This window comes from Phymastichus coffea, unplaced genomic scaffold (assembly GCF_024137745.1).
Source record: "Phymastichus coffea isolate CEN01 unplaced genomic scaffold, Cenicafe_Pcof_1.1 PCOF00050, whole genome shotgun sequence".
Taxonomy (NCBI): Eukaryota; Metazoa; Arthropoda; class Insecta; order Hymenoptera; family Eulophidae; genus Phymastichus; species Phymastichus coffea.
Genome location: NW_026706861.1, coordinates 1,767,411 through 1,789,525, shown reverse-complemented (window position 1 = coordinate 1,789,525; position 22,115 = coordinate 1,767,411). Strand labels below are relative to the sequence as shown.

The 22,115-nt window shown below is 34.2% G+C and overlaps 3 protein-coding genes across 5 annotated transcripts in view; 1 reads left to right on the top strand and 2 right to left on the bottom strand.

Moving 5' to 3' along the window:
• The first annotated feature begins 133 nt into the window (after positions 1–133).
• Positions 134–6,852, top strand: LOC131665354 (ubiquitin carboxyl-terminal hydrolase 35). 3 transcript variants are annotated; one of them, XM_058937205.1, is made up of 5 exons: positions 134–1,063; positions 1,259–2,496; positions 2,570–2,826; positions 3,095–3,524; positions 4,127–6,852. In XM_058937205.1, the coding sequence occupies exons 1-5, from the start codon at positions 746–748 to the stop codon at positions 4,662–4,664; spliced, it is 2,781 nt and encodes a 926-aa protein (XP_058793188.1). In that variant the 5' UTR covers positions 134–745; the 3' UTR covers positions 4,665–6,852. The 3 variants fall into 3 exon arrangements, with proteins under 3 accessions (XP_058793188.1, XP_058793189.1, XP_058793187.1); XM_058937206.1 differs by having other exon boundaries at positions 1,256–2,496; positions 2,570–2,778; XM_058937204.1 differs by having other exon boundaries at positions 1,256–2,496.
• A 4,192-nt stretch (positions 6,853–11,044) lies between these two features.
• LOC131665303 (ectonucleoside triphosphate diphosphohydrolase 5) lies at positions 11,045–14,499 on the bottom strand. The gene is made up of 4 exons (XM_058937122.1): positions 14,270–14,499; positions 12,505–13,720; positions 12,263–12,439; positions 11,045–12,168 (listed from the first exon to the last, which is right to left on the bottom strand). Exons 1-4 carry the CDS (start codon positions 14,290–14,292, stop codon positions 12,091–12,093), a joined length of 1,494 nt encoding a protein of 497 aa, XP_058793105.1. The 5' UTR covers positions 14,293–14,499; the 3' UTR covers positions 11,045–12,090.
• A 1,582-nt stretch (positions 14,500–16,081) lies between these two features.
• LOC131665342 (uncharacterized) overlaps positions 16,082–22,115 on the bottom strand; it is a 33,309-nt gene continuing 27,275 nt past the window's right edge. Inside the window, exons 7-8 of the mRNA XM_058937187.1 lie at positions 18,718–18,964; positions 16,082–17,610 (exon numbers count right to left, since the gene is read on the bottom strand). Of these exons, the coding sequence (XP_058793170.1) occupies positions 17,459–17,610; positions 18,718–18,964 (399 nt within the window). The 3' untranslated portion in view covers positions 16,082–17,458. The remainder of the gene's footprint in view (positions 17,611–18,717; positions 18,965–22,115) is intronic.

Here is a 22,115-nt window from a genome sequence, read left to right as displayed (position 1 = left end):
TTCCACACAATAATGCGCTGAAAACCACTGCGCAGCCAGGCTCAGCCGCGGTCTACAAATAATATTATTTAAGCTGTTTTTAATATTCGAAAAGACAATGCTATAATTTTTCGTTTAATAAGAATCGCGAGAATATATGCGAGGAAGATGACTCAACTAGAGAATTTTTAGGCTATGTAAAAAACTCGAGAAAATTTTTCCAAGTAGTGTAACAACATGCACGGCGACAAAGTTTCAACGTTGGTAACATAAAAGGGCGACAAAAAAATTTTTTCTTCTTCACCAGTTTGTGGTCGTTCATTTGCTTTACGTCACGCACAACGCAAGTGGCGGCGCACTGTATGCACTTTCATGAAGAGTTGAAGAGGCAATAAAGTGAGTAGGATAGAAAAGAGAGAGAGAGAGAAAGATCGCCTAGTTAGACGCAGAGCAGTTTTTACGAGTCAAGTGTAGTCGAGACGAAAAGTTATAAAGTGAGCAAGTAAAAGTTGGACTTGGCTTCCACGACGGATAGCGTCACCGAGAATTGAGGTTATAAGAGTCAAAGCCTAGTTATCCAACGAGTGAAAGGTTTCAGGAATCTGTACAATAATATGTGATCGAGGATCCTCATCTTCGTCGGCCTTTCGCAATATGGGTGACCGAGTGTAGCCAGCGAACTATGCGCTTGGTCTTCGGTAGACTGAACGTATTATCATCATCGTCATACCGTTGGTGACATCGTGGGTGACATTTAGCAGCAAAGATGTTAAACATGAAAGGTTCAGATCCTTTTGTCATCTGCCTCGAGGAGATTGTCAGCCATGCTGACCCAGAGGCTGTCAAATTGGCATGGAACGAATTGGAAGAAATGGAGAGTCAGAAAGACAGTGCCAAGGATTTCATCCATGGATGTGATAGGAACTACGATGAGATTTTAAGGAAATTACTTACAGACACTCCTATCAGGAATATCGCTGAAATGCCTAGGCTGCTCGCATGGTTCTCCAAGTTTCCACTTAGTTCCAAGCCTATATCTGATGATATTGCTGTATTTCTTCTTCGTTACGAACAATTATTTAAGGTAATTCATTGTTTACTCAAAAATATTTGTATAGAATTATTACAGTAATCTGGATTAGCTGTATTTGATTAATTCATGTATTTTTAACAATCCTCTTTTAACAATAAGTTTGAAAAATACTATTTACCTATTTATTCTTCTAGTTTTAATATTTTTATAATAATTCACTTAATTTTTATGATTATTTTTAAGGAGAAACCTTGCTTAGCTGATATTTTGGAGGTTATAAGTGATAATCATCAAAAATATTTGAACTTGTCCAACAAAAATCTAGCCATTGCTATAATTGAAGTATTGGCATGGATGCATCCACCAAAAGAGCCAGAAAGCCTCAGAAAGTACTACAACGATCTCGTAAAGATCAAAATGTTTATTAAGAACCTGATTTACATAAAAAATGAAAATGTAGAAATCAACTTTGAATGTTTGAAAAAGATGTGCGAAATTTTCCTGAAGAGGATTGATAATGAAAATCCAAGTTCAGCTTTGATTATTGCGATTCAAATTGTATCTCAACAGCTTTGGAGTGAATACATGATTGTAGCAGTAAAAACTATTCTTGGAGATTTTGGAGATGAAAAAAGACTCATCAATATGTTGACATGTATGTGTCGCTGGCTACTTCAACCCGAGTTACCTTTAGAAGACATGGAATATCTCAGTTTTTGGCTTACCTTGTTCCTCAACAGTCTGCAGAATTTTAACAAGAATAAAATAGTTATGAATGTAGCAGATACAGTTTTACCCTCAATGTTCTTAGACTGTTTGAAATCTGAAAAATTCTATGAAATCAGTATACATAAAAATGTTATCGTGTTTTTACTAAAAAATATATCTTCATTGCAAGTCTACCACAGCATGATGTATAAAATAAACAATTATCTTCAAAATAAGACAAGATTTGATGTAAATGAGAAAAAACAGAGCGTCATTGTAGCTATTGGAAAATCTGCAAACGTGCTCAAAAAGAGGTTTCAGGAGCATCTGAATAGTTCACCTTGTACAACTTGTGAAACTGTAGACATGTGGATTGTAAAATACTCTAGCATCGAAAATGATAAAAGGTATGTTACACATGTCAGTGCTTCTATTCCTGAAGAAACAGAAGAAATGGATATTTCTTACCCAAGCACAAGCACAGGAATTGGTAGAAGGTTTACTGGTAAAGTTGGTCTTGTCAATCTTGGTAACACTTGTTATATGAATAGTGTTTTACAAGCTCTTACAATGACTCCACAATTTTGTCATGAAGTTCTGCTTTACAAGACCACAAATGACTTGAGCAATCAAACTGTATTGAAGAATCTTCAAGAATTGTTTGCTCTTCTGAAATATTCCAATAGGTGTTCTCTCGCTCCAACCGAAATTTTACACGCGTCCAGACCGGCTTACTTCATGCTTGGACATCAGCAAGATAGTTCGGAATTTTTATGGTAAGTATAGGAAATAAATTCATATTTGTATTTATTTCACGACTTATTTTACACATATTTCATATATTTTTAGTCACTTGCTGGATGTTATGTATGAGCAAGAAAAATCCGCACTCACACAGAACATTAACAGTGAACAAAGCATAAATACGAAAGCAAAGATCGAGGATGTCGAGATGACGGAGGTCGAAGAAGCCGTAGGTGAATCAAATTCTCCCATTAACGATGACGAGATGCATGGGAAAATGGTTCGATGGACTACAGAAGAAAATTTAAGTGAAGGTGCTGGTTTGGAAAGGAAAACACAATCCTTAGCCGATTTTACTCAAGGTTAAAATGTTTTGTAAAATACAGTCAGTGTATAATTTAAACCCTAAAAATAATATTTTCATGCAACTAGAAAAGAATAAAAGTCGCTAAAATGATTCCCGTGGGTAAACAAAACGTATTTGTCACAAAGAATACAATGTTAATCGTAAAAATATCTAACACGATTGAGCAGGCAATAAACTCTGCACTGATTCATTTTCCAAAAATAAAACCAACTGCTCAGACCTCAATGTCTTTATGCTAAACTAAATGATTGTTTCTCTTGCAGGTGAAGAGTTGGCACAGACACAGAATGGCTTGTCAGACTCGCACTCTGACTCGACAGATAGCGGTATTCAATCAGTTGGTGGTGAAGATTCATCTTCGTCATCAGCTTCGCCAACTTGTTTGTCGTCTTACCTAGTGCACCGAGTTTTTGGTGGTGAGCTGAAAGTGACATATCTGTGCGACGAATGTAACACTGAAAGCCACAACACTGACAAGTTCAGGGATCTGCAATTATGCTTCTTTGAAGATCTCAGATTCAGCGAACCGACCAGCGTGCAAGAACTACTAAAGTGCAATTACTTTATGCCCGAGAAACTCACCGGAGATAATAAATACCGATGCGACAAATGTGCCGGTCTTCGCGATGCTCAGAGGATTATAAAGATTCTTCAAGCTCCTGAACATCTTATTTTGACGCTCAAGCATTTTAGGTGCGTAGTTGGTTTTAGATTTTTTTAAATTATTTTTTTATTAGAAGTTAAATTATCTTTTTTGAAACTTTGGTACTTTAAATTTACTTTTTTAACGAAAATCCACTAAGTTTAGTTAAATGATAGAATAATTACGACAAATTGTATAGATTTTACACAAAATCTTAAATTAATTCTGAAAAACTAATCTTTTGTTGCAATTTATTATATTATAATTTTGTTATAATTTAAGAATGTTATTTAAATAACAATGAGATGGATTTTGTATGCATCTTTGTGGCTTGTTATATATAACGAAAATGCTTTTGTTCGCACTGATATAAAAATGAAATAGCAGAAAAACATTTCATATATAAGAAATATTTTAAATGTCTTAGAAATATTCGTCCTTCATTATAGCTATAATTATTGTTATTGTTACTTCAAAAACTAAATTTATGATACTACAGAAGTACAGTAGTTATCTATATTAGACTTGAATCATTAGTGTCTTGTATTCAAAATAATATCATCTGTTTAAATCTATTTAAAAAACAATTCTCTATATCGACTTGAAAAATAATTTTATAAACCATACTAATATTTGATGTTTTATTCTGTAGGTACGACTCTGACAGTGGATTACGAACAAAACTACGCTGCAAGGTAATTTACGACGAAGAGATAAAACTTCCAGTGTTAGATCGCGACAACGAGACATATCAGCTATACGCAGCTGTGGTACATTCAGGTTATAGCATGGACTACGGCCACTACGTGACCTATGCGTGCGACTCAAAGAAACGTTGGTACAAGTTCAGTGACAGTTTAGTCGTCGAGACAACGATCGAGGATTTCAAGCGTCTCGAGCCACCCGACACACCGTACATTCTCTTTTACAAACGTTGTACTGACACGCCTATCGAAGATGCACCTGAAATCACGACACTGAGTAAGCGTCTTCAAGAGCATGTAGAACAAGATAAACAACGTGTCGGTGATGACCGGCGTAACAAGTTAAAGATAGCTAAGCAAAGTAATGTTACGTTCAGTAGTCATTGGGATAGCAAAAAGAACGATGACGAAGACGATGAGAATGGAGCTCCACCCAGTAGCTGCAGGGATGCGATGAATGTCACTGGGCCAAAGTGCCTGTATTGAGGGCTGATGAGCTACGAATTGACGAGCTCTCAAAATTTGTTTACTTTGAAGAAAAGAACAACTCCTGTAGTTGCCTCTTCTGCATCCTCGTTATTTTGGATATATCTGTCACTGCCGAATTTTTTATGAAAAATAACAAGTAATATTCACTTCCCAACTTTTACTCAATTCTTTCCCTTCTTTCTTTGCGCAAATAAATTAATATTCGAAGTCTCGTCAATTCGTGGTTTTTTTCAATTTCACTGCATTTGCCCTGCGTGTTACGATTTCGATTCACAAGGAACTATCGATGTTTCTCTTTGCTACTATTGTTGATTTCTTTTATGAAATACTATAAAAAGATCGAGAAATTTCATGTAATTATGAAAACTCATGATTCGTCTTTTTGTAACTGTAGTAATGACGTTTCGTTTATGGGTAAACTATCCAATGTGAAAATTATCGAAAGATTTTTAATTCTTTTCGATTACAATACAAAAAAAAACAAAATATATATTAAAAAAAGATACAAATTCAATTTCATTTAAATCACGTACTAAACTGTTATTTCGACAAAGAAATATAATGTGAAGAAAACGTGGACGTTACTGGTTGAAAAAAAAGTTGTTAAAGACTGTTCATAAGTTTTATATATGTAATTTCCAGAATTTGTAGACGACATATAATTGACTGCATCTTCAGCTTGTACTGTAATCTAACACGAGTATATAACATGAAGAGGTGATCGCAGTTTGGCACACGATTTAAATACGCAGCGCATATTGACGCGTTTTATTAATAATATTAGAAAAAGAGTGAGGAAAAATAATGTACATTTTTTAGGTTAATGTTTGATTAGGCTTTATAAATTATTTAAAATATAGAATGGAAATTGGCGCACTGGAAATTAATCTGTTAGTGGGATAGCAAAAAAATGTAAAAATGTGTTTATATAACAAGCATCGTTTGCGTTTTCATTCTTTATACCTAGTACTTAATTAGAATAATTATATACTCGAAATATTTTATCTATAAAATAATATATGCAAAAATGCTATTTCTAACATTGTAAAATTTTAACAATAAATTGCTCTAGAACACACTTGTTTTTCGTTTCTATAATTATTGATGAATTATGTGAGCGTATAATAAATATTATTCGTTGATGTATTGAGAACTTTTTCATAGACTAATTATAAATTTTTAAATAACTGCACTAACTATTACTTTCTAATTTTTCTTTTTAGCCTTGCAATATTCTTAGTTTATAATAGTTTCAAATTAAATTTATGTGATCTACGAAATCGTATATAATGTGTAACATCAATGCAACTGTTAATTTTTAGTTAATACTAATCATACCATAATATTTAATTCAATATTTCTACAATAGTATACACCTTCACTTACACGTCAAGGTAATATATGTGCATTTGAAATGTCATCTTAATTTGCAATACTCAGAAAATAACCACAAGAAAAAAGTAGTCGAACAAAACGTCTGTCTCGAAGATTTATTCCTGCTAACTTCCTTCGCAAAATGCTGTAAATAATTGTATTAAAAAGAAAAAAAATGATAGCGTCGTTCGAATTACGAACGAGACACGTGAATTGAAACGCATTGAAGGTTTGTGATAATAACTTATATAATAACATTCGATAAATTTAATTTTTAACATTTACAGTTTCAGTGACGTCACCCTTATACAAGACATAATAGACCTACTTTTTTAAGTTATAAATTCGTATCTGTAAGAATACTCAATAATTGTTTGAAACGATGGAGCCTCTTTCTAATATTCAAACTATTTCCTTTTTTCATCATATGTATCTGTGCAAATTCATTAACAGTATTAATATTACGCAACTAATGACCAGTATTTGAATTTCAATAGATTTATTTTTCGTATATGATGGTTATCAACCAGTTGTCGAACACTATAACGTTCAAATAGGGTCTAGCGTAGAAAAATTAAAAACTAATTATTTTAATTAAGATTAGTGGAATTAAAATTCGATTGATAAATAATTTTATAAAATGTGTAAATCAATTTAATGTAATTATTTCAAATTCGATTGTCAATTAACTTATTCTGTGTAGAACACGTAATTTTCAACGACTGTTCAAGACTAGAATTTCAAATTTTAAATTGTCAAAATTGAAGTAATTTGAAGCAACACGATCTTTAAAAATAATTTCTTACACGTTTTGATATGTTATTACGCAGAATGTAATATTTCGTATAGTAAAATAAAAAAATTAATAAATGAAACATTGTTTTCTTTAATCGCGATTTAAATCTTATACAAATGATAGTAGACATTATTTGGCGTGTGATCTCGTTATTAGCGATTGAATAGAATGTTACTTTGACTGACAACGCTGTTTTTAATCTCTTTACACCGATCCACAATACTCGGGGCAATAAAATTACTAATCGAGTGTTAGTCAATTTGAACAATCGTATTGTCCAGTCGATCACCAACAAACGCAATCGTGAACCTCTAAAAAAGATATCTCTTTTGTATAAACAATTCTAAAATCGCTTGTTTCTTTTTTACGAAACATCTTTCGCGTAATTCAAGAAGTCGAAATAGACGTCTGATAGACATAAATACTGACTGCAAAGGATCGAAAGTGGACTTATTTTTCGGAGAAAGATAAAGTTTGTATCTCATGAATCAGGCGGATAGACGCGTAAATTGTGAAGAAAGGTTTAGTCGTAAAGTTTTTATCGTTTGCCGTGACTAAATAAAAATGTATCTTTGTTGGGCTACAGTCTTTATAGATTTTTTTATAAAGGCTTTCTCTCTGATCAATTTATTCGAACAATCCGCAGCTGAATTCGTGATAAAGTTCTCCTCTTGGACGGCTCGGTAGATATACGATTTTAATTAGCAGTTGCGAGTTATCATTACGAGATGTACTTTCGAATTTTATTACAAGCACTGCTGGGGCTGAAAAACAGAAAGACAGGGTCGATGATTAGAAACAATTGCTTGTCGAATTTTGTTTTTTTCACTCAACTCGGTTACTTCATTAATGAATTTCATCGGCTAAATATTTTCACATTCTATTTGCACTGGCTCTTCAAATTGACATCTCGCTCGCGCGAGATAATAAAAAGCGCTCCATTGTGTTGAAAATCGTTTTTCCGATATATCTCCAGTGGAAAATATTGCACGCCAAAGTTTGCCGAATGAAAAAGCGGAAATGCCTCTCAATTTTTTCACAGCGGAAGCAGCAGAAACTGATATTGCCACGCTCTCGTTTGGATTCGACTGGAAATCGCCGTGGATATGAAAAATATGCAAAAGACTTCGTGCGATGAATATAATGCCATTATCGTCCCGAAGAATATGTGATTTTTAGTTTTGTTAGGTTTTATTACTGCGAAGATTTTGATTCGATCTTGATATTATCGAACAGCTGAAAAATAACATTTACTTGCAACATTTTATTGCATAATAATATTTTCTACAGAAATATGATTTGGAGTACAGTCTGATCGATGCATTCCGCGAACCTTCTCCAGGTTATTTCAATACCGCGCGGCAGATGCTGAAGTTTCAATCTAAATTCCGGGGAAATGGCACTCAACAATTTTCAATCGTGCGCACGGAAAAAAGCTGCTGGGAATACATCGAACTTCAATATCGTCGATCATTCGAAGGGACGCAAAGCGTTTAAGTCCCTCTTATCTTAATTGAAGCTGGGCAATTGCAGTAAACAAAGAGAGGAAACCGCCCGTGCGCACTGCCTTTTCCCAATGACCGTAAACAAGCTTAATTACTCGATCGCACTGGGGGCGATCCAACTTCTTGTTCGCATTTTTCCGCGAGTCAGTGCGAAAAGCCGCAGATTCCTGGCAAAGTCGTCTCTATCTTTCTCTCTATATTTCAAGATTCTCATTCCAGCGGAGCGCGTCTAGTCGCATTTTCACCCTCCCCTCTAAGCGGCAACAGCTCTTTCTCTCTTTTTTTTTTTTTTTCCTCTTCTCCGTGTTTTTGCATTCTTCCCGCTGGTCATTTCTCTCGGAGTTAGTCGTCGACGTCTGGAATCGTTGGATTTTCTGGTATTACGATTTCTTTGATGGAATGAATGATTCCCGACAGCCGAGGATTTATTCGCTCTCGTTCCCGCCGTTCTTTTTTTCTCTTCTTTCTTTCGGCCGGCGGACGAGTTATTTTCACGCTGGTTTCGATGAACTGCGAAACGGCAGGCTCTTTTTCTATCCGCCGTTCCTGTTAAAAAAACGATTGGTTTCCTGCTTGGTTTTAACAGTATGCAGAGCGTTTACTCACTAGTTGTTACAAGCGGAAGCTTTATTCGATCGGGAATGGTTAGTTTTTATTTCCTTTTTCGGAAATTCGACGATTCCCATTTGTACTGGTAGGAATGCGGATTGGTACAGATATATGTTAAATGGAATTTCACAAATGATTAACGTTCGATCCAAGATAGGTCGGCTTTGAACGTGAATTGGCCACTCTGTTAAAAATTGTGTAATAATATATCGAACGTGATAGGAGGTCGTATTAGACGGAATGCAATTTAGCCGGTGCTTAATTTCTTAGCGTTACGGTGGGCGCGCGTAACTAACAGAAATACAGGCAATGAAGACAGTGTACGCAGCCTCGAGCACAACGGCAGCAAAACAACACTGCCAATTCTGGCGGGGTGGCAGCGAAGGCAGCGAGGCGCAGAGTGGCGCGCGATAAAGGGCTTATTACGGGAAGGGCGGCGCGTCAAAGGCATTATAAGGTCCAACGATTCATAACGGCTAACGACGACGCGGCGTGGCGCCTCTGCGCGCCCACGGCATTCCCGCGGCCATGGCAATTGTCTCGCGTAGCCCGGGGCATTCCGGCGTGCGCCTCTCTCTCGGATGCCTACTGACGCCACGCCACTACGGGCCATCGCCAGCCCGACCATCGTCCTCGTTCTGTCGCGTGGCTGTGGCTCGCACCGGCGTCTTGGCCCGCGAATGCGCCCCGACGGATTGCCGCTCGCTACAATTACCATTGACCGGCAAATTTGCCGCGACAAGAGCTCGCAGCGGCGTGCACTCGGCAAAGTGCTTGCCGCCGACAAGTTTTCGCTGCATTCCGCTTTGTACGCCATCGGTCGGTTCTGTCGCGCGGCGCTCACCTTCGTGCTCACGCGCAAAGTGAAGTGCCACTCGAAAGTTTCGCTCGCTGCGACGCATCTCCTCAAACTGGCGTCTGCTTTCGCGAGGAGTCCGCCGATCGTAAATCAAGTCCGGCCACGCTCGAGTAATTACGGAAGTGATTGCCCGCGCGCGCCGCAAAGATCCGCGAAAGCAACTTTGCACGCGCCCGCGAAGCTTCCGCGGTCGGCGTCTATTCTCATTCTCAGCTGCACAACCACGAGGAAGTTTCCGCTATAGCTAAAGCAAAAGCTCGCGCTCGGCACGACGCGAGCCGCTGCGAGCGAACCAAGCGAGCGGACTCCGAAACGGACTTGTTTGGGGATCGCGACAAGTCAATGATCAATTTAAACTCATAATGCTCTTAACTCACTATGCTCAAAGAGAATCACCAAGTACCGGAGGTGATGCATTCCATGCCGAGCGTAAACTTTTTTCTTCTCCGCGACTTCACAATCAGACTCCTTGTGAGAGAGAAAGAGAGGGACAGAGAGTAAATCACAGTGGGAGAATTGCGCGATTGCGAACAAGAGGTCCATTTATCAAGTCGGTAAATATTTGCTGCTTCGTTTTCGTCTTTGCTTTCACGGGAGGGGGAGTAACCTACTAAGGTCGACTGAGTAATCCTGAAATTTCGTGAAAGTATCTCCAACTCGTATTTTTATCAAATCCATCATTTTACCGCCTGATGAATAGTTGTTTGGTGGATTTTGTAAAAATTCTTGGTCACAAGGACATTCTTTAATTAGTATTTAATACGCACAAAGCTGAAAAGGATAGATTGTGTACTAATTTGGCACATAACGCTTTTGTAACTGGTGTTAATTCAACAGAATGCAGTTAAAAAAAAACTATTTGCAAGTGATTCTGAGCATTATCTAACGCGTTCAGCTAGGACAGTCATCGATAAAATCTCGTTAAAAACGCTCGTCATTTCTACGTAGATAATCGATATCTTTTACTGCCAAGATTTCATGCAATTCAAACGTAATGCTTATTATCTCTAAATCTAGGACACAAATAGTAAATATTGTAATTTACAGCGTAATGTATGACAAATTTGTTGGTAAGCCTTGGTCTTGAACCAAATTACTTAATTACGCCTTAGAAATCTTCATCGCTCTACACAGTATTATATAATTAATTCATAAAACGGTGCTATAAGATATATACATAATAAAGAACATTGCACGTGAAAGTAGGTATATTTACTTTAAAAGATTTCCACTTATTATTGCAGTTTATTGATACATATTTTATGAAACTCATTATCAGTAGAACGTACAACGAACGCGTTTATTAAGGCCAGAGATATGTTACTTTTTTCCACGCACATCAATGCTCATTTTCCATTTTCTTTGTATTTACATTTATGAGAAGTCAAATATAAAGCAATTTTTTGTTTAAACAAATTCATAGACTTCATTGCACGATATTTCATTATAATCAGTATTTCATTTTCAATAATTCGTTGAAACAAAATTAGTAATGTCTTATTTAATTACAAATATATTTTTATACCTTTATCACTTTAAATTCAATCATATTATTTTCCTTATAAACTCTATTTTCCGCGAACTTTGTAAGAAAAATCCCATCCAAAGATAAAATAAGTAAACATTTATTCGGCACGACGTCTTTAGATAAGGCGTCATAAGTTTTGAATGTAAAAACAAAATATAACTGTTTATTAGAATTTATTGTAATTTAATCGACATATGCATCACTAACATCGACAACATTATATTACATCAGTTTATACACTTTTATCAATGAAATTCAACAATAATACGACAATTATATTACAATTGTTCATTAGCCAAATTGAAAGTCACTGTGTATCGTCAATACGTCATACGGCTACTTATACATAATGATGTTCATTTGACGTTCCGTTTATAATTCATCGGCCAATAAAACACTGGTACGCAGTGGCTTAGGTTTATCTAGTTTATATAGTAATAAGAATTAATAGTTACTTAAATATAAATTATAAGCATATATACACTACATTTAATAGTTGCAGTTAGTCATTTTTATCAAAAATAATGTTATTTGTTTTACGTAAACTGACAATTAAACGAAAAAAAAGACAAAAATGTTTGAATTTATGTTATTGTAACAAATTTTTGGTCTTTGCTGACTTTCACCGTCGCGTAATATTGTCACAGCACAAAATCTTCCACGTGTAGTTGGCAACAGTCGTCGATGTGGAGAACATTAGAGCGTCATAGCCTATTTTATTAAAAAAAAATTTCCTATAAAAATAAGCAGCATCACGAAACAATTTGTATAGCATTGAATGCGGCACCTAACGCCCAATTTAGTTGATGGCCATCAATGTGCTTTTTCAACTGTAAATAAAAGTTTAATTGAAAATTTAACGTATTATTAAATTAATTTCGGACGTTAATGCACATAATCTTTAAGCGGGATTTTGTCACTCACGCAAATTTTTGACGAGTTGCCGAGTCCAAATCCACCATGAAGCAAAACGTAAATAAATGATAAATCAAGGCACATAAACGGCTGATCAGTGTTAGGATATGCGCATATTTCAGAAGCTGATTTATATATGGATTCAACAGTTACAGTTCCTCCTTTGTACGGATCTATAAGACCAGCCTGCATCGTGAATCAAAACATTAGTGAAATACGAAACACGTTATCAGCGTTTAATGTATGCTTACTTCCGCCGCGCGATCAAAGTAAAATGAAAAGGCATATATCTCGTATTCTCGAAGACTAGGCAGCTGGTATGGAATAGCAGCATCAACAACTTTTTTAATTATGTCAAGACAAGTAAAAAACCGTACCACTGGTCTACGCTCGTCAGTACCAGTCGGTAGCCTTTTTTTAATTATTTTGTACGTAGCATTGATTGGTCCTCTTACTAAATAATCTTTTCCAGCGTAATGCCACGTTACCCCGGTTATAATTGGATTTATACACTCGGCTAGTAGCTCAACGTTTGTCGAATGTTCGTCAAAAGTATATTCCCGATTTTGGTAGTTGTCGGGATGAGTCAAAATTTCTTTTCTGGCTGCCATAAGTCCCAATCCCAAGAAGCTGCTGGTGAACACACTGGTATTTTTATTAAAAGCGTTGACGTGATAAATATTTTTTTCGTGCGCTGAAAGTAATTTCGAGCGTTTGTCGGAAGAATCGTGAGTCACGGCAAAAGTAACCTGTGTTGAGGCTCCTCCAAGATCGAGAGCGGCCACAGTATTCGTGGCAAATTCTTCGTCGTTATAGAAAGGACTGAAGTTCTTGAGTAAAAAATTCGTGGTAAACCACGAAAATATCCCTTCGTCCGAACCTTCCATGATTGCCGCCGAATCGTGAAAAGTCATAAAACCAGACGAGTCGAGCGCTCGTTTACACTCATTAAGAATATTTTGAGATTCATCCTGAGGAAGAAGTCTCAAGCCAGCTGTCGCTCTTAAAATTATTGGAGTAGAAGCCCAATTATTTTTTGGAATTTTCTCTTTTGCTTTGTTCAACAGGATATTCAAAGATTTATTTATGTCTTTTGGATTTTTAGCATAGAAGCTCAGTCCAGGTTTCGTCTCGTAGAACAATGTATCGTCTAAAATGAATTGGTTACCAATCACCGAATTATGGAAAGTGAAGGCATTGACTCGGCTGGCTGTTGATCCTGCGTCGATGACAATTACGTAAACGGTTGTGTGAAGATTCAGCGATACTACTAGATGATCGACGGTTCTGCTGCTAAATTCATGAACGCTTCTAGCAAGGCACAAATAAATTAAAATTGAGCTGCCGAGGATCGCGAGTATTACATATTTGTTTTGAAAATGTCGTGGACTTATTAATGTTTGTGTTGGCTTTGGCATTTTAGGACTATGGGTATCTATAGTTTGTGGTTTCTTGATTTGGTTTTGTCTGCAAAATTGAGAAATAATGCAAGTTATATCTATGCATACAAAATAATATGAAACTGCGACTACTAAAACGCTATTAATGCAACAATGATTGTTTTCATACATACATCGCGATATTTTGCAATCGTTGAAATGGATCAAATTTAAGAAAATTTATTTTCATTTAAAATTAGTGATTTTAGTAAACCGTAATGATATTTTTTCATTTCATTTTTTGTACGCTATTTCGTGCAAAAAAATGGTGTAACTGAAGTAATAATACAATTTCGAAATTTTTAATTATAAAATTACGTTCATGTTTGTTCTATATACTTGAATCTTACGCAGCTGACTCCAATGACAGGCCACGTGTTGTCCTTGTCTCACTTATATACACATACTGTGTTAATGAATAGATCACATCGCGTTACTCATGCGCAGTAACGGACGAAAATCAGTGTTGGTTATTAATGTTTATGTGAACGCGCGAATAATGTCCCTGGCAGCGAATTGCCAAATAAGTTGGCAAGAAAAAAAAGGAAAATTACTGATTAAGATATTTACTGCTTACCTGTCTCTGTTTTTAACAGCCATGTTCTTATCTGGACTTCCTTGAGTTCTTTCTACCCAGCCTAACTCTGACACTCAGTATACACGTCTGCGTCCTCGTGCACAAAATATACACATGAAGCAGAAAACACAATCATGCTCGATGAAAAGGCAGTGGGATTGCGCGCTGTCTGATAAATCTGAAGTTCTTACAAGATACGTTTTAGACTCATCGCTCAATATAGATAACGAGCTGGAGCGACAAAAACCATTGAGATGTATTTGCTTGAATGAAATTAAATGTAAGGAGACGAGTCATTTTGCTTTTTGCCATGAGAGGACAGAATTATACGTTTCAATAGTTTTGATTTTTGCCGCTCTACGGATACGGCGCTCTATGACGGATCGAGCTCTTTCGTCAGTAAAGTAAAGGAAAAAGACCGAAGGCCGAACAACCAAGAGATGGCAAAAGTTTGTCTTTCTTCAGAAGGAACGATATGCATCAAGAAATATCCAATATAGAAATAAATGAATATTGCAAGATTTCATAAACCATAACTTTACAATGCAATTTTACTTAACTATTATTATAATTTTGAGAATTCAAAGAGTATAATTGAAAAAAAAATATTATGTAAAGTACCATAATTTTAGAAATCATAAAATAGTATGTACGTGAAAATCTTTTTTTTATCTTAGGTGATTTAAATGAAATAATTTTCAAATAAATGAGATTTACAATTTTTTATGGACAATTAAATAATTCTAATTAAATTGAAAAAAGCGGTATAATCACGAACAAATATCATCAAAAGTTCGACAGAGTTTTGAAAATAATTACGAACGAAAATACAATACTGGAAAAACATTACTATGCAAAATTATAGAGCACAGTTGAGCTAAATGAACATTTTGGAGAGATTTATATCGAAACTGAAGTCAGCGCATCCAGCCCGACCCGAACTCCGAGCGACTTTTGGCAAATTGAATTCTTTCTTCTGATCACCGTATGCGCAATCATCGATCGTTTTACTTCCGAGTCTACTCTGCAATGCCTTCGAGGCTGCTTGCCATGCTTATGCTAAATGCAAAGTCAGTTTCGGTTTTGTTCTTACGAATGAGAATTCGTACCAATGTCAAAACAAATTACACTTTATTTTCTGCATGTTGTCTCTTGAATTGGCAGATGTATTTTTAATGATAGAGCTATATAAATTAGTCTGACTGATTTGCTGCAGCTGATTCATAATTTTTGATTGACTGACAAGTGAATATATTTTGCAATTGCACGATTAATAGACATGATAATGAGCGATTATGTACTTTCAAATAATGCGAATTTATAAAATTCAAACTTACTTCTTCATAAGTAGCCTGTAACGTCTCTGAAGCTCATTTTTATACCTATATTTTCTTTTATTTGACACTAGATTGATTAAACTAACGTAAATATAAATTCATCGACAAAGAAATTGGTATTGAGAGAACTAGACTTGTAATAGCAAATAAAATAGCTTTAATAATGTTTGCTTTAGTAATGTTAAATCAAGCAATTAACCAATCTGAATGAATTGGCAACAACATTAGCAGCATGTGCAATTTGCTTTATCGAGAGAACGAAACTCCATATCCGCTCCACGCAAATCAGTCATGGTTGCAGTTTAGTTACAGAACATCACCATCTCTCGCGAAGTTTGCATACGTGATATATATAAAGGCTATCGTCTTGGGATGTCGGATAATTGTAGATGCTTGCTTATCGAGTTGCTCTTTGAGTAATTAATGCATTATGCTAATTAGAATACAACAAGGTAATACCACGTTGAATGGGATTTATTACTAAAATTTCATTAGAACATATTTACAGTCCAAAGGATAATATTAAGTGCACACTTAATTATTTGTTATTATATTGTTTAACGTAGTTACATAAACTAGTTTTTTAAAGGAGTGTTGTTGAAGAAGTATCTTACAAAATTATTCGAAAACTCGTAATTATTTGTTACAAATGTATCTATTTACAATATTTATAATTTAATGGTATAAGATTAGGAGATAAAAAAAAATTAATAGTCAGTTTTATTACAAAAATCATGTTTAGATATAGGACAGGATCGGTTTTAGAACCTCATTTCACAATGCGCTGAGTAATTTTATTCATTCGAGAAATAAAAATACGTTTCATTAATGAAATTTATCTATATTAGGCAAGTCTATGAAAACTTTCGTTTGTTTTGTTTCGTTTCATTGTGATTAATTTTGAATAAACATAGAATAAAATTTATAATGAAAAAAAAAATTTACTTCCTAGAACAATATTGCATATTGAAGTCAAATATACTATTGCGTGAAAAATTTTTCGTTAACAAAAAATTAGAACATGTATTGAGCTCAATTTTCAGTTAGCCTTATGTTTTACTTAAAAATAAAAGGTTTTGTAGATATATCCAACTATCTTAGTGTTCAACTAATTGTCAAATATTAAGACCGTTATTGAAATTAACCGTCAATATAGATGCATCGAATATTGCACAGTAATATCAATGGAACAATCACATCATAAGCTACAGTTGTATTTATTTACATTATACGACTAAATTATAAATACTCTGTGATTTTTTCATCGCAAAAACAAACTTTTGAAGTAGAACAACATTTGCTCGCGTCAGCCTATAATGTATTATATCTCAGAGTACATACATTAGGCTTCAATAAAGATGCTGCTGAAGAGGTACACGCCGCATACATAATAATAAAAAGTATTGAAAAGTTCAATCGCGATAATCTGACTCCTCAAAGGCATTTTTCTTCTATTTACAAGAAAATCAGTAAAAGTTTGCATGTACGGTCTACTTTTGCATTTTAATTATCCAAAAATATTACAACCGACTAAAACCATTAATTTTCTTTTTCATATATTCTTAAAGTAGAGGTTTTTTAAGCTTAGTCTTTTATACAAAATTAACTAAAGTTTATGAACTCATATATAAATACGTACATTAAATTTAGCTAAATATTTTAGTGTACCAAAATTTTTCGTTATAAAAAAAATAATTTTAATATTCATCTTCTTTCTTAAATAAATGCATCTTATCTTTCACTCACCCATAAAAAATCATGCTCATCAACTGTTCATAACATGGATAGCCTATATACTGTTTCAACACTTCCAACAATATCACATTCTGTATAACAACAGAGTTCCACTTCACTAAACTCGACCGTTTTTCGTTGTGCCATTCTTACGTCGTTGCCGGTGGTAGTAATCCATTTCTTCCTCATCTTCTTCCTCGTCTTCTTCGTCGTCCTCTTCGTCATCATCGGACTCTTCAGCAGGGCATATCTGTATTGCAAATGTCTCATCTGCAAAGAAACGCGTGTTGAATGAAAAAATATACGTCGCTAGCTGAAGGAAGGAAAGTAAAACTACTTGAACAAAGTTTAAAGCCGAGTGGCTTTTTCATGGGTGGTAGCAGTGAGAGGATACGGAGTTTCCACGAGTGGATTAAAGTCTTTTTCAACGTTATAGAGTTTGAAATGCTTCATCAGAGGTAATAATCTACGGGTTTATAGTTTGCTCTTGTCAAACTCCCGAATAATTGGTTTCCAGTTTCAACGATAATCATATTCTCCGTTATACTTACATTGGCATACATGAATAGAATCAAAAAGTAGAATTTCGTAAAAATGTTTGGCGTATATATAAGTTGTTCAAAATATATTAATAAATATTGATTAAACTGTTGGGGGACTTAAAATGAGTTTGCCAACTATTTGTAAATGTTTAAGTATTTACTTTAAGGAAAGAACTTTTTGCTGAGTATTTATATTGCAAGTTCGACTTGGATTTGAAGTAACGTTGAGGATCTCGTGTATATATTTGGAATGCATTTTGAAGTAAACATATTTTAAACTCCATTAATGAGAAGTTCATTATTACGAATGAATGGAAAAGGAAAAGTCAAATAATAATATCAATTTTACTTTTATTTTATTAAATCGGGAAAAAATATTTATATACAAAAAGATCAGAAAAAATATATACTGAAAAAGTATAAATAACTTTTATATTTCGTATTGGAGAAAGGAAATGGTTTATGTAGGATTACTATAAACAATGTTCACATGTCCATAGTTATTTATTATCTGTAGATATTTTTTGAAAAATCGAACTTCACATTCCATCGTTTTATTAATGGATTATTTACGATACAAGGCTTGTCTCGCTTCGTGCTGGGAGATACTTGTCAAGATTACTTTAAAATAAACTAAGTTATCTGTCCAGCAGCAAATATGAGACCGTGATCGACACAGTATTATATGTACTTACGAGTTTATGGCTCTAAGGCCAAAATTTTGTTGGATAATAAAACGATAAAGCATCCATAAATATAAATTAAGAAAACTTTAAGTAGCTGTAAAATCAGAAAAAACTAAAACTTCCGAGTGAAATAAACAAAACAGATATACCAATTTTTTCGATGACATCGTGGTCGATTGCATCGGGAAATTTGACGTGCTTGCGTCCAGGTAGTTTGAGTTCATTGCTAGGAAGTATTAGTCGATTGGTGCTGGGTGGTGGATGAACGATGGTTAAATACGTCGTAGGACTCTGTATAGGTGTACGTCCTTCAACAGTAGTTGCGGTAGTCCGACGTGAACTCAAACACGAAGTTGCCGTTGCCGTTGGTTGCACCGTATAACGGACTGTTGGTACCTGAGATTGAACACGTATATTTTTTTAAGTTTTTTACGTTTTATTGTCGGCAAGCGTGCATAGGCAGCTCAAGCGCAAGGTTTGTTGTTTCTGTGCAAGCTAAGTTGCAAAAGATATGCAGTACTCGTGAGTGCTACTGTGATATATTATTATGTCTTAAATTGAAAGTTTGAATACAAAGAAATGATATAGCATTCTGAATCCGAGAATTAAAACCGCCAACGTGCTGTTTCGACAGACGTAAAGGGTGCAAAAAGTTTTTGGAATTGATTTTCTTTACTGAGAATTGTAAGTAAAGATAAAAATATTTTTAGCATATTATAAAACAAAAGTTATATTCTGAAAATTAAATGTTTCTTGATAATTTTTAAGTATTTAGAAAAAAGCAAAGCTATTCATATGTTTACGTACAAGAGATTTTTATGAAAGTAAATTAAAATAAAATTTAATTCTAGATACGATTTGTACATAAATTTAGAGATTTGCAAAAACAAATAGCAATTACATTTATATTTCAAAACACAATGACTATCTATACTAGAAATTAAAAAAAAATTTGTTAAACGTTGGTTTAGGCTTCAAGAGTATGAGAATGAGCTAAATGAAAAAGCTCATGAAAATGCTAATATTCATAATAATAATGAATAGTGACATAGATAGTTCAGCAAAAAACTTCACACTATGAAGTTTCTCATCGATAGTTTTGAAAATTGAAATAGTTATGATATCAAAAATGATTTACAGTTGATGATACTAGTACATTGTAAACGATTTCAAAGGGATTTTATAACGGCTGATAATAGCCATTAAGTTTGATTTCAATTTATCTAGAACACTAAGCTACTCTTTTAAAATCCCTTTGTTGAATTCAAGGAAAAACATACCTAGACTAAAATTCATTGTTGTCAAACCTCAACATGAGAAGTATGTGGCTTCCTACGCTGAAAATTAATTATTCCTTTAATTATCTTTATTCATTTTCAACCATTGTCATCAGTGTTAATTTAAACATCAATTTGGAAAAAGTACGATTAATTAATCTGAGAACAAATTGTAACATTGAATGCCAGAATGAAAAATTTCTTTGTTAGGAATGGTTACAAAGAACGAGTTTGAAATTTCTCTTCGAAGTTTTTTCTAAAAATTTGTATATCCTTCGAAACGATACAACAAAAGTAGTATCGTTTGAACGTTACACTAACAACTTTTTAACAAGAACAAAGCTATATAATAATTTGGAAAAGTTTTATCATAGTATTAAGAAAACAAAAACAAAAGGCTACGTCAGCGCAGGGATTACAAACTGTTTAGCCATTCAAACAGTGCAGGTCGGAAAATAAAAGAGTTGCACTACTACAACTTTTATGAAAGTAAATTAGAATAAAATGTAATTCGTGATATAATTTATACATAAATTTAGAGATTTAACGAGACGAAGAAGGGGAAAGTATGCCACGCTGATTTAAGCTTACGCATTTTCCGACCTTTGAGTTTGTCTCTTTCCCGTCCCGCCCATAAGCCGTCGGCAAATTGTTCTTTATCTCTTGAGTGCAGCTCAAACTCTGATCTTTCTAAATGACATTAAATCTTTCAATTGGGGTTTCCTTTTTTATTTACGTATATTTATATGAAAAAAGTTGTATATTCGGTGGTTCGTTACTTAATCAACTATAAAATCTTTGAATAAACATAAATAGATAAATTGATGTTAATTATGTAGTAAATTCAGCGATAAAATACAATAAAGTAGGTGAAAATTATAATTTAAAAAATGCATTGTCCAATACTTAAAGCTACAAACATACAATATCGTAGTTAGGTCGATAATAACAGCATCATCAAATGAAGTTGAAGTTGTATATTTGTCTTCGATATTAACTATTATTATTTATCAAATAGATTGATTAAAACTTACGCTACATGTGGTAAATAAATCATAATAAGACACAATGAAGGATTTAATTCTATAACGTTTTGGAAAGAGGAAGTAAATTGAGCATTTAACATAATTTCAATGAAAATTTAAAATTCTCCAAAGTACCCTGCCAAATGGAAAACGACATAGATTGAAATATTAAGTAAGGATATCAATGATTATTTAATTTCCGGAAAAATTTATAGAAACCACACTTTTAGGGAAATGGAAATATTTTATCATGAAAATCAAACTTTAACAAATATTATGATTTAATACCTTTATGGATAAACCACAAAGGGATATGCCAAAATTGACTTTTACTCTGTCTGCAAAATAAAATAGCTTTATCAAGTTTATTAAATATAAATGCTTAAATGAAAAAGAGTGACGTTTCATTTCAGCAATAAAACTAGAAAACCGAAAAAGATGACTTTGTTATTTATTCAAGATGCTCAATTCGGCAAGTACAGCAGTTGAAATAAAAACTCTCTCATTCTCTGATGCACAGTTCGTGAATAAAAGAGACGCTTACTACGTTTTAACATCGGATTGCAGAGTATTTGTAGAATAGTGATAACACAAAAGACTTTGACCATGGGATGCAGTTGAATTAATAGTCTAAACGGTACAGCATAAGCTGGGCAAACTGCCCCGACAATTTGCGCATTATGAAAAAATTTGATTGAAAATAAAAATAAATAAAATTGGATTTATTTCGAATTGATTATAATAAAAAATGGATATTTAATTTGCAGTGACAACATTGTCAGAATTATTTAATCTGTAGATATTTAAAAACATACATAGATGTTTGCTGAAAGGGATGTTTGATTCGGGTTTTCGACGGAGTGATGGAAGCAATCTCAATATACATATCACGTAGCATCAATATAAATTCTACCGCTGTCGGCGTTACTGAAATTATTTCAAGTCATTCGTCGTTGCGAATTGATAGTGTTCATAAATTGTTCTTTATACCAGTTTTACAGAGCAATAGTTTGTCTACTCTGGAATCATAATCAGTAGCATAATTCCAATTAAATTAAAATATACAAAATCCTATTCCGTCGATATATAACACTATAAAACTCAACCAACATAGACTTATTTCGAGAAACAGGAAAGAAAACGTAGGCCAAACAAACAGCAGTACAGTAACCAACATAGAAATCCAAACAAAAATATCCAATGGTGGTAATCCTCTCTCGCGGAAAGAGATCGTGCAAACAAGCA